Below are 17,769 nucleotides of genomic sequence, written 5' to 3'. Positions count from 1 at the left end.
TTGTATGGTTTCAAACAAACAACTGGAAAAGAAGATGCTGTTTGTCCAGACAGAAGGTAAGTATCACAGTAACATTTCCTCTTCTGAACTCAATACATTTAATAATCTTGAATGCGATAGGAGCCCCTGAGCTTCACTCTCGCTCAAATCTACGCCTGCGCTTGTTGATATAACACAAGACTATCCACAAAATCAGCACGTCATAATGGCCAGCAATTACCTTTCAAACGACAAAGAAGACACACGCGATTCATCCACCACCAAGAAAGGTACTACATTTCTACTTTACAAATTACAAATTATCCACACCTATAATGTTCGTTCTCCTCACATGGTTTAGCACTCTATACAAGTATTTCATATGATACTCGTTACATATATAGCCAAAATTCATGTTTCTATCAATATATACCAGAATTCGCAAAGCATACACCGGTCGGTGCACATATAAACATGTACATATAAAGCAAACGCAATGTACACATAGGAAAATATATCTTTGTATCTACATATCTATGATATTGGTACATCGTGCAACCTATGAAACATCACACGACCCACCTTTATGGTACGGGAACGACTACATAGGTTTGGTTGTCCAGAAAATTATCGAGAACAAAAAGCTTTGTATACATATCATCCAAATGGTGAAACCTATATACAAATATTCATATGTGTGTATATGTTTCTGTATATATAGAGTAATATCACACAACACATCTCACAACATTGCTATACCTATACTTGCACAGATAACACAAAAGAACTTCTGGACATGGTGCTGGAAACCACCAGCGAGGAGGAACCTCTTGAATGTGGCCAACGCACACCCGAAAACACCAGGCATGGCCTCTCTGGTTACAAAATACCGAAGAAAAAACAACAGTCCTCCGCCCCTCTCAGAAAGAGGTCCGAAAAAACACACTCCACCAGCCAGCACAATAGTGGGACATATCAAGAGCAGAACAGCAAATTGACTGCCCTTATATCCAACAGCCTGGCGAGTAGCTTCTACCACCAGGACAAATCTGAAGAATTTCAGAGACACGCAGAGAAAGGTCGATATCCGACTTTTCTCTACCCGGAGGTCAACGTCCGATACAGAAACGATTTCTCGTCGGATTTACAAAAACAAGTGGCAGAGGCCTGTTGCACGTTCGCCAGGACCATGTGCAACATACTGGCCTCCCATCACGAATCAATGAGGTCATTGCAAGATGATCTCACACAAAACTACATAAACATGGCCAGAAAAAGATATCCCGGTGCATACGCTGGTATTGTATCGGGGGCAGAAACCCTGGCCATGGATAAACACATAAGATACAAAGGAACCAGAGAGGTCTCAACAACAGGCAATAAGCGGAAACGCGAACGGCGTTGAACAATTTTGAACTCATAATTATACATATAACTTTAACAATATACATAAAAAATTTTTTTTATCTTATTTTACAACTTTACTATCAAACCTCATTTACATTGTCTTCTATTGTTCTCGCTGCATACAGGATCCGAGGGTACACGTATATTCACGAATCAACATACCAAAAAACGCCTTAGAAAGATCTTAGGCCAAAATAGAAAACATCGCGTGAAAGCGAAAACACAAAAATCATCAACACGCAAATACCTTTTAAACAAAATACAACAATCTCACAACGTGCGATACAGCAATATTGTCAATCTCAGTGATTTGAAACTTAATTCGTTACAAGAGAAGGTTTTAAACAAAGGCTTAAACTTCGTTGTCACACCGAAAAGTGTAAATATACATACAACATTACAATCATTTAATGAATTCAGAAGAAAAATGCTCCTACAAGTCCACTTCAAGGACACCAAAAGTGATACAACTGCCTCTCCATTTAGGGGGAAATCGAGTTGGGAACCTGAATCTGTTCGAAACCCCAACATTTACAAGTATCTTGATAACGTACACTCAGACATTTTAAACCTATACACACAAAACTACTACAACCCTCTAAATATTTCAAAAGAGGAGCAAGAGGCCATTCGTAGCCTAAAACAAATAGACAATATTTCAATAAAAAAAGCCGACAAAGGAGGCAAAATTGTACTATGGCCTAAAGACATGTATTTACGCGAGGCCACAAAACAACTTGATGATGCAAACTTTTACAAAGAACATCCAGTAGATCATACAATCGAAACATCCGCCAAGATTACAACTTTTTTAACACATCTCCTCCACAACTACCGTATTGATGAAACACTTTTCGAATATCTTACACCTAACACGAAGGTTCGAACACCGGTATTCTATTTGTTACCAAAAATTCACAAGGAGGGCATCCCAGGGAGGCCTATACTGTCGGGTTGCGGCTCCCCTACGTAGAAACTCTCGTCATATCTTGATCACTATCTTAGACCGATAGTCGAGGAAAGTGCCTCATATATAAAAGACACCACTCATTTTTTACAACAAATATTCGAAATACACACTAGCATTCCACCAAACTCGTGGCTGGTTACGCTAGACGTTAAATCTCTATACACCAACATCCCCCAGGACGAGGGGATCGAGGCATGCCTCTAGGCCATCCGGAATTATTATGGGGACACCCCGCCAATGCGTACAAGTTACATCAAACAAATGATGGTATTCATACTTAAACACAACTATTTTACCTTTAATGGTAGATTTTATCAACAAATTCAGGGCACTGCAATGGGGAGCCCCTTCGCTCCCAACTATGCCAACATATTTATGACAACTATAGAACAACATATTTTACAAAATGCCCCAATGGGGCGTACTCCAATGTTTTGGAAAAGATTCATCGACGATATAATTTTCATTTGGCCACACACCCTTGAGGACCTACAAAATTTTATACAATACACCAACACCGTCCACAAAACAATAAAGTTTGAAGCAAATTATTCCAATTCAAATATACACTTCTTGGATACAACAATAAACTCACACAAAGAGGGGGGAATTACCACCTCACTCTACCAAAAACCAACAGACACTTGCAATCTCTTACACGGTGATTCCTTCCACCCATGGAGTTGTAAAACTGGAATCATTTACAGCCAGGCCTTACGTTACAGAAGAGTTATCACAAGTGACGAAGAGCTATATTCAAAATTACAAGAATTAAAAAACAACCTCATCATAAGGGGATATCAGATCAATGATATAAATGAACAGTTCAATAAGGTCATTAGACTATCGCAATCGCAGCTACTTGAATCTAAACAAATAAATAACGGCAGTTTCTCCACACCGAAAGGCTCTGTTTTACCCTTCATTATACCCTATGACAACCGCACCATTCACATCCGTGAAATTCTCAAAAAACACTGGAATATTATAACAAAGGATAAAGAATTACAAAACATATGGTCAAAAACCCCCATTCTCGCCTTACAAAGGCACAACAACCTTGGAGATTGGTTAACTCATACTAAATTTTGAGCATCATATGACATTGTAAGATGCCTCGATACCACACCATCAACATTACTATTATGTCACACCAGACTCCAATGCTTTTTCTATTCGCGATTTATCTGCATAAACAAGATATCCCAATTTTATAACCATTTGTCTATATATGCAACATACTTCTACATTCAAAGGATGATACATGCCTCTATGGCTACAATATACATATTTTATATACACTGCTACAACATATTAACACACCTTTGCTGGCATCATCCCTGGACGCAGGGGTGAGGGGGCACCCAGGTGTAAAAGAGCATACTGATCATAAGCCCCGAAATGCTCTGCCTGGTGGATTAGCTGAGGAGCTAGCAAGGACTCATAATCACAAAATATATCGTACAGATGTGTATATATATGTATAGATATATTGATATGTTTGTGTACATATATAACACTCTGTATGAAAGAGAATAAACAGTATAGAATGCCTATGCTGAAACACGCCCCTTTAATGCGGGTACAGTACTTCAATAGCATACTGGCTCCCAGGTTTCGTTCGGCACAAGACTGTGGGACAGCGCCCGGTACAGCAGGGCTGCGGTTGGTATTACACCATTTTTTCTTAGTTTTCTGACAAGCTGAGCTTGTTATTTGTATGGTTTCAAACAAACAACTGGAAAAGAAGATGCTGTTTGTCCAGACAGAAGGTAAGTATCACAGTAACATTTCCTCTTCTGAACTCAATACATTTAATAGTCATGAATGCGATAGGAGCATCGTTATCAAGGAGGCGGACAAGAGATTAGCGGTTTTGGTTTGGTACAGGGAGACTATATAATAGAGGTTAACCAGTAATTAGGCAATAGGCACGTTTATGAAAAGATTGAGGTTGACCCGACAATAGAATTGGGTAAGGCCGTTAATTAAAGAATTAATGAGTAAAGGGTGGAGGACCTAGGGTAAAGGAAGTGACTAATTTTTTTTGTGAGGGAAACCAGGCAGATTTTCCATTTGCCTAAGATTTATAAGGGATTAAGTGGTGTTGAGGGTAGGCCAGTAATTTCCAATTGTGACACCATTACAGAAAAAAATATCGGAATATCTATAGACCAGAGGTGAGAGGGGGAGCATTATCACTTGAGCTGGCAATTAACCAGACTAACTTTTTCTGACTCAACTTTTTATATACATTACGAATCCAAATGTTGCTTTGGCGTTTAGGCGGGCTTTTTCTAGATATAGGGGGTCAAAGCCCAAAAACACGTGATTTGACCTAATTTGACTGTTTTCCACTTTCACACTTTAAAAAAATTGGTAATTTTTGTTATTATCTGGTGATGTAGTAATCTTACGAAAACAAAAAGACAGTGATAATAGTTTCAAATTACGTATGTTCTTGAAATATAAGAAGTTTTGAAAACTTCTTGTTCAACATCGTTTAAAGAAAAGGGATCAGTTGATATAGACAAAGCTCTAACTTATTTCATTTCATTTCATTCATTATTAATCAATCCCGAATACAATTCATACACATAACTCTACAACTAAGACACATTACATACTAAAAACTAACAATTTAAAAAAAATTACTTTACATGATTGAATTAAGATTGACTGATTGAGGAGGAGCTCTCTAAGTAGGTTAACTAATCGAAAAAAGAGCCCCCCCCCCGTAAAAAACAAAGAACCAAAAATTATTTTAAAAACAAAGGCAGCACATATTAACCAAGAACCAGATGAACCTCTATGGGATTAATCATATGAGTTTAATTGAAGATTAGTTTTGTGAATATGAATCAAGAAGGTACCTTTTTAATTTTGAGCGAAAAAAAACCACAGTAGAGCTAATCCTCTTGCCCTTGCAACAACTGAAGATACAGACGCCAAACAGCCAAGAGCATGCTACTACATACTGCATTATAATCAGTCATAGTGCCAAAAAACCTGGTGCCAAAAATTAATCTGGAAAAAAAATTGTGAGAACTTGAAAAATCTTCGGAGTAAAGAAATGAAAAGCTTTCTGTAAGTTATTTTTATCTTCAACATAGAATGATCTGGAGCACAGTCATAAAAGTTACAAAAATCGAATACTTTGATGCATGGACACATTGAGACACATGGATAACACCCCTCCCCCCAAGATTTCTGAATCTGTTCTTAACTCAGCAGATTCAGCATTTTTGGTGCTTACTCAGCTAACTTGATGGTGGCGTTAGTTAAAAAAATCAATAATAGTCGATGATATATTTGATTGCTTTCATTTTCATTTTGATTTGTTCCTCTTCGCTCCTTGGAATGTTAATATTTCAAACGTTAATTTGCAAACTGAAACCACTGGGAGCTAAACTCCACATTACAATTTTTCAGCCTTGGATGTGCGAATGATGAGAATGACTACCAGAAAATCGATTAAAACCGTCAAATAGCTTTCCACCCACGGATATTTATTTTTAGAATAAGACTGTATTGTAAAGTAGTAAAAATGTCTCTAATGAGTGAATTTTCCAGAAAACTGGAAGCATCAAGGTTTGAACATTTCTCCCACCTTTTGCGGCAACCATGGTGCCGTCTCAGGTACTAACTTTCATGTAATGGTTCCTATTCTGTTTGATGATTACATGAAGTCTTTTTTTATTACTCAGAAAAGTTTACAGCGTTGTGAAAAAATCATGGAAAAAGACCTTCAAAGAACATTCTCAACATGCGTCTTTGTCTTTTTAGGGATATTTTGTTATAAATGCGAGTTCCCAACAAAAGAATATTGATTAAGCTCTAAGAAGCTGTTCTTTTTTGTCTGTTACATTCATGTCCTGTTATAACCTTAACGATTGTGCGTCTTTTTGCAATTGGGATTCCATGCTTTCTCTCCAATTGCATAGCCCCCCTATCGAAAGGTCAAGCCCCTTCGTCAGAGAATTTCTAGCGCAACAATAAGTAGTCTCAATATACTTTGCAAGAAAAAATTCTTATGTTAAAATTGAGAGCAAAGGGGTAACTCAGGTGGGAAAGTCAAACACAAACCATGGGAACGCAGGTACCAAAATCTGCTACCTATTTCACCATGTCCTACAGATGAAAAGGGACAGGAGACAGTTTGCATTGTGCGCTCTGGAGATGATGATATTCTTGTTATCCTTTTAGCCAAGGAGGCTAACAACTTGCATGTCTTTATGGAGTATAGAAGAAGAAAATACAGGAGACTTCTGGATCTAAATGCTTTTGCACTATGTTTATTGCGGAATCAAGCTCTCCTTGGCCTGCATACATTTTCAGGAAATTTCTACATCTCATTCTTCTTGCAAAAGGAAAGCCTGCATTTTGGAAGCGTTTTTTCGAGGCGATAAAGAATTCCGAAAAATATTCTCAGAGCTTGGCAAGAAAAATTGTGCAAGTGGTAATTTGTTACTCGGCTTAGAAAGGTTCGTTTGCACACTGTATGGAGAGAAACGATTACTGTCAGTGAATGAAGCAAGATATGCTATATTCTGGTGGACCTTTCAAAAGGAAAACAAAGTAACTGGTGGGTCACTGCTGCCCCCATGTAAAAGCAGCCTCGAAAAACACTTGCAAACTTTGTAGCAAGAGTATAAAGACAAGCTTTACAAAGCACAATCAACAAAGAAGAACCAGCCAATCACTCTACTATCCTGAGGACATTGTGGAGCTATTGTTTGCAAGCAAAGAAATCAGAAGAAAAAAGCGAATTTAAGTTAAACGCTTTAAGAATACAGTAATAGTGAAATTCCCCTTCCCTGTAATTGCCCCCCCCCCCCCATCAATGCCAAAAAAGGCCAAATTTGACAGAGCATTGATCAAGAAACCAATTTTTGATAAAATTAAACATTTTCTAAAGTGCAATAACTAAATACAGTCAAATTAGGTCACATTGCGTGTTTTAGGGCTTTGACCCCTATATCTAGAAAATGCCCCCCTAAACGCCAAAGCAACATCTGGATTCGTAGTCTACGCAAAAAGGTTAAGTCAGAAAAGTTAGTCTAGTTAATTGCCAGCTCAGGTGATAATGCTATCCCATGTTGGATTTCGTTATCTTTCTGTTATAACTTCGGACCCCTGTGGTCAGTCGAGAGCAAGGAGTCAAGAGTCGAAGATAAACGGAGCGGTCACGCAGGGAGTTGTGGCCGCATTTGAACTCAAAGAACGGTTTTTTTATAGGGATTACGAATTATACATTATACTATCGACTTGTGTAAGCCATTCAATTAGTTTATTTTACGATATATATAATCACACTAACTATAACCTCGTTTTTAATGTTGGACGTCTTTGGTCATATTACGCCGAACCCCGTATACTACTTACAGATATAAGCTTCTACAGTTCGTGCCTTGTAGTGGTGTCTACAAGATAATCAAATATTCAACACCCCATCACCTCTGGTCTACTAGTTAGCCACCTGAATCTTCTGATTAGCCTCTCTAGGTCGTACATTAAGGACACTATTTCTTGTCTTAGTTAAGTGAAATAGATAGGATACCAGAGGGGGCTATACTGTGCACGGTTGATGTTGTGGGACTCAATCCTAGCAGTCCACTTGGGGAGGGTTTGGAAGCCACCAGGGTAGCGCTGGATAGAGGGGAAAACCCAATTGTGGCTACTGATACCCTTGTGGTATTGGCACCTCTGGGTCCTGAAAACAACTACTTTGAATTTCATGATAAGTTCTATAGACAGAAGTTGGGCACAACTATAGAAAATAAGTTCGCTTCAGCTTGTGCAAACCTCTTTATGACTGGGTTGAAATAAAGATTGTTGAAGGAATCAGTAGGAATGTGACACAGTTTTGCTGCTTTCAAAACAAAACGCGGCTTCTCCAAACACTGTAACTGTTCAATTCGCCTGAGAATAGGTTCATATTTAGTTTTATTGATACCTGTTAACTCCTCATCCCATGGTAGTTTAGCTTCGCATAATTCTTGAAGAAGATCCTTAATGTTAATCACAAAAATGCTGTATATGCCAAAGGGATTAAAAATTTTTGCTGCAAGCTGTGCCAAAAATGGGAATATTCCACAGTAAAGATGTCTGGCACAAAACAAATAGAGTTAGCTCTTAGCTGTTTGAGGTAAATTTTTGATCTGTTTTTTGACTAAAACATATCTTGCAGCTATGTGGCTAACAACTGAAAAAACAGGGCTTTTTTCTATCTTACTATTTGTGGGGGTATTTGACACAGGGGTTGACAAATTAGGATCTTGCAAAAAGTTTTGAACTTTATTTTAATGAAACTATTGTATGAGATTTCTTTAAAGAATTTATTTTTCTATCTGGATACACTAATGTGCATGTAGTCTTTGCAGTGATGATGGCATAATTGTCACGATAGAGCTATCACATTTTTTATGCATTCTCAAAGGTTGCAAAGAAGAAGGCCCATCAAGAGCTTTTGCCATGGATTTCAGCAATAAGGAACCATTTCTGGTACTGTTGTGGCAATTGTGACAGCAATGAAGTGAAACTTCGCCTTCTTTGGACCAGACTCTTACATCACATTGGGGATGACCACCAGGACTGTGATCATGACAACATAATTGAACCATTGAATGGGAAGAAGTGGCTAGAGCCTGGCAGTAATACTTTGTCAGCTCTTAGAGAGATAGTCATGGATAGCATTCTATTAAATTCTCTACACTATTATGTTCGGAACAGGCATACTGGTATGTTGGAGGTAAGTGTTTATAAACATTTTTCCGTAGAAGTGAAGAGAATATCAATTAAGTGCAGATTCTTTATTACTGGAGGTAGGCTAAAGCAGTTGCCATGTGTTTTATGTTGTACCATTAATCCAATGCTGCCAGCAAATTTTGTGTAAAATATTTTTATGCATATAGGTTTTCCACAATGTGATCTTGGAGTACTGTTGTAAGCGAATTGGTTACAAGAATGATGCTTTTGTTACCAGATGTGAGCTGGCATACTTAGATTATAATGCACACCTAAACAGACCGTAGTTGAAGCGAAAAGATGGTACCCACGTTTTTGCTAGAAAATGGGGTAAAAGGACAAAGATGTGGCATGCAGTTCCAGTTCCTGTTCCTAAGTCGTATTTGTATATGGAAGGTAGTATCCAGCATACATTATTTTTAAAACAGTTATTTCTTGGTTGATAAAACAAATTTTGCTGGTTTTGTTGTAATACACATTGTTGTCATGTACAATTGAATGATGAATACTATAGGTGGATCATTGAAATAAAGTTTCTATTTCAGTTTTTGTTAAGTAGTATTGAGTTGTTATACATTCATAAAATCTTATTTAGAGTTGCAAGCAAAAATCATGTGGAGACGACATATGGACAGGAATTCAGGTGTGGCAAGGAGAGCTACCAAGGCATTGGCAAGAAACATTGCTTCAAAGCCAGCCCCTCCCACAACTGACCTTGTTGCACCACACGTGAAACGTGCAAATATGAAACAAAGTGAAATTTAATGCAGGTAATTTGATGTATTCTGAAAAATTACAGATTAAACTCTACATCAAAAAATCCAGTGTAGCTTGAATTTTGATCAGGACATTTATCCCTTATCATCCAAACACAGCAGGAGGGAATCACTTTCCTATTATGCTTTCCTAGCCTACCCCAGGCCCAGAGACAGTACTGGTGGTAAGCTGTAAACCGCCAACAGGCATTGTTGCTTCTGTCAAAAGGATAATGGAGATGGTCTGCATTATTGCGCATTGCCAACTCTAGGGTAGGCTCGAACAAGACATGGCGAACAAGACATGGGTCTATTTAGAGAGCTCCTCCTTAACCAGTTAGTCATCATGTTAAATTCTATTCCAGAATTTTGTAACTTTAATTTGTTTTTGTTGTATGGTATTTTTAACCATTTTGTTTTCATGAAATTGTGTAGAATTGTATTTAGGACTGATTGATAGGTAAATAAATGAAAACTGTCTCAGTTAACGGAATTGGAACTCATCTTTTAAATATGGTACATTTGAAACAAAAATTTGAAAAAGGAGCTTTCATATCTTCCATTACGAAATATGAAACTAACTGCTAACTGTCCACCGAAACCAGTTAGTATAAATTTGCTGATTTCATTGCCAAACATCTCACAAATTTATTTGTCTTTTAAGAAGGAGTGGCAACATTAATTCATAAACGTTCCATTATGGTTAACTGTGACAGACATTCACTTTTCTTTGACCCTTGATATAATTAGGCCAATCTAATTTGTATTCAAAACGGTATCTCACCTCCTATTTGTTGCTTTTCCTCTATTGTTTTCCCTAAATACCAACAAGTTGTTGAGAGTGTTGGCATCAATCGTATCCATCCGATTTCTTCCGTATCAAGTAGCATTCGCTTCGAAACTGGCGCCATATAGGAGACAGCCTCCTTCTCAAAAACGCAAAAGTGATCACAGGAATAAATCACGTTTTTCAAAAAGCCCCCCCCCCCCCCAATGCTCTACCTCTTATGCTGATTCATTCCCTTTAAGCACAGACAGACCTTTTTGTGGGCAGTAACAATTTAGCGAAAGCATCCAAGCCTTGCAATGAAGCGTACATTGAGTCATGTTCTGTGTCCCAATATAGTCCAAGAATTTTGTTATCATTAGTAGGCAACCCCATAGAGAACTTACGAAAGACTGGTTGTCTTCTTCAACTTGTGATTTGCCAGGGGGTGTTACCCTGTCCTTAACCTTTTGAGACACCTTGATTTTTGCTAATATCTCCTTGTTGTTGGAATTCCATTTCCTAAGGTTAAACTCCCCAACCGCCATTATATCCTGACATTGCTGGTATATGTCAAATGCCTGTTCGACAGAGTTCGCGCCGCATGACAAATCGTCACAATTCAAACGCTGCAGTATCTTGACAGCCTCCGGGTATTTGTCTGAAAATTGGTCAATGTGATGACGAATGGTGGCACCGAGATTCGCTGGTGAACACGTGAGACCAAATTGAAGGCATTTGATTCTAAATTGAACGACCTTAGGCTCATTATCAAAAATATTTTCGTACCATACAAAGCATAGAATTTTGTGGTCTGCCTCCTTAACATCAATTTGTAAAAATGCTTCTTCAATATCTGACGGCTGTCATTAAGAGAATACGAATTGTCCTTTGAGCATGCACTACCGTCAAAAATGACTCTAAACTTCGTAGTTGATTTATCCTCTTGAATAACACAATAGTGGATGATAAAATGACAATTACTATTGCGTATTTCTTCCTCCGGAACCAATTCAATAATACCCTTTTCTAGCTGTTCCAAAAAATCGAATCATTCTCCTTAAGCAATTTAGGCTTATTCTTTAAACAAGAAAATAGAGACCTCAAACGTCCTAAACACATGTCATTATCATAAGGTAAAGAAGTAGAAATATTTAACTTCCAAGGAAGGCCTACCTTATACCGTGTACCATCAAACTGGATATCAAGCTTTACCTTTAGCTCATCAAGTTTTTCATCGTCACTTTCCTTCCCATGCCAGCCTCCGGCTTCTTGCTCCCAGAAGGTTTTCAATGAATGTTTTAGTTCAGCTGAATCTTCTCCTTTCATGTCAGGCTGCTTATCACGGAGAGTTAAATCTGTGCAAAAAATCTTGATTGACTATCTTTAACAAGATGCGAAACAATGTTAAAAAAGGAATCATTGTCAATTTTATCAGAGATAGGCCCTGACAATAGCCAACCTAATTTACTATTGATAGCAGTAGGATCAAAACTACCTTTCTGAACTTCTCCTGAAACTATATCAAATTAAAAATCTGCACCAACTAAAATGTATATGGGTTGTTGGCCTTCTGCGCTGCGATCACCAAGCCTTAAGCTCCCTGCCAGGCTTATACGCTTATTTATTGGTGAACAGATAACTGGGTGTGTTAGAACTGAAATAACGAGACGTTCGCCATTATCTAATTCTAGATTAAACTTTACTTTACGATATTTGCTCTATCACATTTTACTTTACGATATTTGTTTGAACCAAAAGGGTTCAAATTCAATGTCTTATCTTTTCTTTCGGTCTTCAATGAGAGCTTGTGGCGAAGTTTTTCCGTGATAGGACGCATACTCCCATTGTCAAAGAGAATTCTGACCTTTGTCTTGTCGTCCTTGTTTTCTCCATAAACGTAGGCCTTAGCTGTCTGCAACATAACTGAACCCTTCTTCTTAGCCGTGTCTGTAACGCTGTTACTCTCACTTGCAGATTCCTTCTAATTTCCATTTTGCTCATGCAAATAGACTGGTGGTGTCTGCCTTTCAAGTGGATACAATTGTGGCTGCTTTTACAATCTTTAAGGAAATGACCATTTCTCAAACAATTAAAACAATGTTTTGCCTTTAAAGATTCATTGCTGACAATGAGCCATTACGCTACGTAAGCATCCCATAATGCATTTTTAGACTGTCTAAAATCAATTACTGCCATTGTTTGGACCGTCGCCACGCTCCCAAAGGCCCATTGTTAGCAATGAGTCTTTAAGATTATGACCCCTGTCAGGGAAGGAAGTTCACCTTGTGTATCAAGAACATTTGCATTTTGAGATGGAGAAGAGTAACTCATTTTGTAAAATACCGTATTTTCTCTAATATTCCTGCTGCGGGATTAGCGTTTCAACCTAACAATTAAAGGTGGGATTATTCGAGAGGTGGGTATATTGGAGAGGCGGGATTATTTTTTAATGTCTTGAAGTCTAGTTTGAGGATACCGTTTCAACAAAAAAGTCTCTTAAACATGATTGTGGCAAATCAGAGAAAAAAATATGCAATTCCAACATGTATGGGGGGCTAAAATTAAATAGGGGGTTGGATATTTATTTTCACAGACAAGACAGAGCAGATATTGTGCTTTATAGACAGTAGTACGAGGTCAAAGAATCAAACGTCTTTTTATGCTGCGAGACTTGGATGTTTGATAAACTTGCAAAATAAGACAGCTCTCTGCCCTCTCCCGTTTCTGACATAAGCATGTGATTTTATTAGACTACACCTCTAAGTCTAACAGTTTGTGAGTCAACGAAAAACTTCATATGAAATCAGTCTCAAATGTTCAATATAAATAATGTAGAAACACTAAGAATTACAATGATAACAAAGCACTCACGACCTTTAGCTTGCTTGCTTTAGTGTTGGCGACTTGTGGCGTCCTTGACTATAACACTTCGAATTGCAACAGGACAACAGCGACGTCTTTCAAGCGACACACGCTTCGACTTTCTATCATCGGGAAACGACGGCCACGATTCTTTTGGCAAGGCGAGAACGCCCACAGTGAAAAGCCTCCTACTCTAAAACAGGCAAGCTACTTTATAAGCTTTCTAAAATACAACTAGCCAATAAGAAAACAGAACATGATAACAGCCAATTAAACACTAGAACAGAACAATAGTTAAAAAAGCATAAAAGTTAATAAAACGATATTCACAATGATAGCCACGTGGACCAGCACATGATACAAGTTCGACCTTCGTAGCGTAACAATTTAACCCATTCACTCCAAACATAAGTTTCAATCCATGATTTTCAACCCATAGAAAGTGTGTAAAGAATAGCAAATGCCAATCAAAAGTTTCAATCCCGCATGCGGGATTACTGGGGAGGCGGGATTATTCTTACAATCTATGAAATACAAGCGGGATTACTAGAGAGGCGGGAATAAAAGAGAAGCAGGAATATTAGAGTAAATACGGTACCTTGATCTTTGCCAGAGTTTCATTGATCTTTATTTCCCATTCTGAAGATTCTTCTATTTCTCTCTCAATTTCTGTGGTTCAATCCAGTGGCATCCTATTTATAAAGACTTGGATCTATCCCAGCGTGACCAAGGAGCCTATAAATGGTGGATGATAGTTTTTAAACTATAAAAGAACATGCAGTATAGTTCTTTTGGTCTTGGTTGATAAAAACTATAATTACTAGAGTTCAAGTATTTTTGTTGATATTTGGTGCAAATAAAGAACAAGTAAAGAGTTTTTAGCTATTCATTGCTACTACAGTGTATCAATAAAAGGACTTAAATATCCCTGCCCCTAGATTGCTTGGTGGGAATTACCTGCCCTTTGTCCTCGACATGACAAGCCTGCCACCAGCCCCTGAAGCGATACTTCAACTTCAAAAATGTGGATGCTCCAAAGAACAGTGTTCTACTGTCAATGCTGCAGGGCTTGTTTAAACTGTACAGATCTCTGCACCTGCTTAGAAATAACTATGTTCAGACTATGTTCATAAGGATCGCCTGCCATAACTATATTCAGAATGAGGACATTCTCTACCCAAATGGAGAGGAGGTTTCAGATGATGATGACGCCTAAATTGTTTAAAGAGAAATAATCGATGATGTGTATGGTATAATGTCATTGTAAAACAAAATTTACAAGTTTACAAGTGGAGCTTCTGTGAAAGCCTCGTTTTCATGTTAGCTTAGCCACGTGATCCAATTAACGTTCTAAAATCACATCTTCGTACTTGAACCATTTATTTGCATTATTGCAGTTTTTTAGGTTAAATTAATTAACGCAAATAATGAATAAATACGGGCAATTTCATGTTTGAGCCTCCTTCCCATGTTGGGATCTACACTTCACAAACCTGACCCAAATAATCCTGTCTGAGCGAGATTAAAAGTTGCCACGAAAACTTTTCGTGTTCTTTGGTGTCTCCTTAACACATATACACTGGTGGCTTGCTTTTTTTAGAAAATTCCCACGGCATTACAGGTGCTCCTTGACTACAAGATACAAGGCATCCTTTACTTTTGTGGTAAGCTCCACATCTTGTGGCAATTACTCAATGGCAACAGAAAACATCTGATTCTGACATCGTTTTATTCCTCAGATCCCTGCAGGAATATAAGACATTAATAAGAAAGAAAAAATAACAATAAAATAGAATCTAATTACTACGACAATAACAATTTAAAAGGAAACAATATTAAACAACTACCTATTTTATTGCAAGTCCCAGGTTAATTTCCCTTTTCTGCTGCTCCTTGCAATTCCTGTTTTTTCTTTTTTATCTTAATAAATTTGACCTTAGTTGTCATCCCTTGTCTGAAAAATGATTAAAGTAGGCTGCTACTGGTCCAAATTCTAAAATCTTTGTTGTATTGCTACACTGTTAATATTTGGGGACTTGAGGTAACTTTTTGCCCTTTTTACAAAAATGTAATAAAATTCTTAAAATAACTTATAGCTGCTATTGCAAATAGGGAAAAACATTCCTTGCTTATTGAAAGCTATTCTTAGTTGTTGTTAAACATATAAGCCAAAATGATACATCAAAGGATTGCACAAAGGTCTTTAAATTTTAATTTTCTAATTTTGTACTTTTTTGTTACACATTTTACAAAATCTCACTTTTTTGGCTATACATCTCTCCTTTTCAAGGCCAATCATTAAGACAAATAGTTATCTAATGTAAAAAATAAGGCCCTCTCTCTGAAGTATAAGCTTTCTTGTGGTGTATAGACATGTTTTGTTATAATCAGGAGGTAAAATATTTCTTTGCACTAAACTCCAAAATTACTATTCTGAGAAAATGCTGATTAAAGTTTTAAGATTAATATTTGAAGAGGCAGGTAACTAGAATTGATATGTTTTTATCTTTCTTCAATAGAAATGTCAATTTACTTGAAATTCAATTAGAAATAACATAAAATATTGAAGAAAAAACTAATTTTAACCATATAATTTAACATTCTTAAGCATTATCAATTTAAGCATCACAAACAACTATAAATGGAGTCAGAATGGCGGTCGCACAACTTGGATTCTTTTACGTCTGTTTGTTCCTATGGTCGTTTTCATCGATCAAGAAGCTTGCATTTTGCAGCACTGACTCATTACCAATCATGTTAAATCATTTGGATATGGATAACATTATCTCTGAATGCTATATCTCTTCTTCGTTCTGGGTACAACAACAGAGCCATGGAGTACACCTTCGACCAGATGGGCCTACTTTCATTCAACTGATGCTGTTACTCTGTGGCGATGTTGAAACATGCCCAGGTCAATCCATAAAGTGCTGTTCATGTGCCAAAACAGTGCGAAAAAACCAGAGTAGAGCTATGTGTGTGCAATGTCAGGACACATTACACCTGAAATGCTTGATCAAAGATCTCAATGAAGCTCGCTGTTTATCATGCTTAACAAAACATGATCGCAAAAGTTCGAATGGAGCTGCTGATATTCAAAACACAGCAAATGGTGTAAACGCTGACACACATTATGAGTTACCCGAGCTGGCTGTATTGCAAAATAAGCCTGGCCTCAAAATCTTACATCAGAGGGCTTCTAACACATAAACACAACATCTGTCTTCTTTTAGAGAGCTTTAAAAAGATCCATATTTTCTCCCTCAGCGAAACTCATCTTTCAAATGATGATGAGGCTTAGGCTAAAATTTCTGGCTACGATTTTATCGCAAAACCAAGACTTTCAAACGCAGATAAAGGAGGCGGTGTGGGGCTATATATTGCATCCCATATACCATATATACGAAGATTCGACCTTGATCAACCCGAAATGGAGTGTATTTGGAGATCCTTATTGGCATCATTTAACAGCCACCAGATACGTCAAAATATCTTCCAGAAATTAATTTATCTAATCTCTGTGCCTATCATCTCTTGGCAGCTTCAAGAAAAGAGTTTTTATCAAGACCACAAAACAGGTCTTGATGAATTTCTGTATTAAAAGACAGTGTAGATAATTTTCTGTATAAGATCCAAATTTGGAGCTAGGCGACTAGCAAAGCCTACCTACCTAGCAGAATAGAATACCCAAAAGGGTTCGATATTTTTCCACAGAGTCAAATAGATTTCAATATAATCATAAATCGTAAGAGGACTGTATAAAGATATAGATAACCATTCTAAATTCCGAAGAATAAGGCAGATCAAGCAGTTACACTAATACTAAACAAAATAAATTAATTAAGAGTTTGATCCGTTCTAGAGTTCTTCAAATTGAATGCTCTTTAGATATATAAATGGTTACTCGTCACCTGAGTTCTTCTCTTCTTGTGCGATCTCTTTGACTTCACTTCTAGGTTCGTTTGTTCATTGGGTTTCTCGGTAGATCCGCTTTCTTTCACAGAATGATCCGTGCCTCTGAACAACTCCGACTCACCAAAGATCATAATAACACAAAAAAGCACCCCAGGCAAATAAATCAAAACAAATCAACACTTCAATAAGTAACCCACTAAATAGAAAGTAAAGCAAATAAGAAGCAAGATGAGAGGTCATCTCTCAAACTGAGGTCAGCGGCCACTTTTCCCCACAGACAGCTAGAAAGATCTATAAAGAACAGCCTCAGTGCAGAATGTGTGCGAGATTATCTTTTCAGCCTCAGTTTCACTTGTGGGCTTCAC

At 37.5% G+C, this 17,769-nt stretch overlaps 1 protein-coding gene and 1 long non-coding RNA gene across 3 annotated transcripts; both read left to right on the top strand.

Annotated features, from left to right (window-relative positions):
- Positions 1-66: 66 nt before the first annotated feature.
- Positions 67-2,512, top strand: LOC148959686 (uncharacterized). Its single transcript, XM_089110280.1, has 2 exons — positions 67-269; positions 753-2,512. Exons 1-2 carry the CDS (start codon positions 206-208, stop codon positions 1,382-1,384), a joined length of 696 nt encoding a protein of 231 aa, XP_088966406.1. The 5' UTR covers positions 67-205; the 3' UTR covers positions 1,385-2,512.
- A 6,425-nt stretch (positions 2,513-8,937) lies between these two features.
- LOC148959685 (uncharacterized) lies at positions 8,938-14,797 on the top strand. Of its 2 annotated transcripts, none has more exons than XR_016144090.1 (3): positions 8,938-9,107; positions 9,342-9,499; positions 9,699-14,797. It is a non-coding gene; the product is annotated as an uncharacterized LOC148959685 (long non-coding RNA). The 2 variants fall into 2 exon arrangements; XR_016144089.1 differs by having other exon boundaries at positions 9,271-9,499.
- Positions 14,798-17,769: the final 2,972 nt, after the last annotated feature.

The sequence above is a fragment of the Rhopilema esculentum genome, chromosome 9 (assembly GCF_057945365.1).
Source record: "Rhopilema esculentum isolate cy_ngs chromosome 9, ASM5794536v1, whole genome shotgun sequence".
Lineage (NCBI taxonomy): Eukaryota > Metazoa > Cnidaria > Scyphozoa > Rhizostomeae > Rhizostomatidae > Rhopilema > Rhopilema esculentum.
The sequence above is the reverse complement of the archived record's forward strand: the minus strand, read 5'-3'. Positions and strand labels throughout refer to the sequence as shown.

Excerpts from the sequence above, each read along its gene's own strand:
- LOC148959686 (XM_089110280.1), top strand. The coding sequence starts at position 206 with ATGGCCAGCAATTACCTTTCAAACGACAAAGAAGACACACGCGATTCA. Across the intron at positions 270-752 it reads TTCATCCACCACCAAGAAAG|ATAACACAAAAGAACTTCTG; the intron begins GTACTACATTTC and ends ATACTTGCACAG.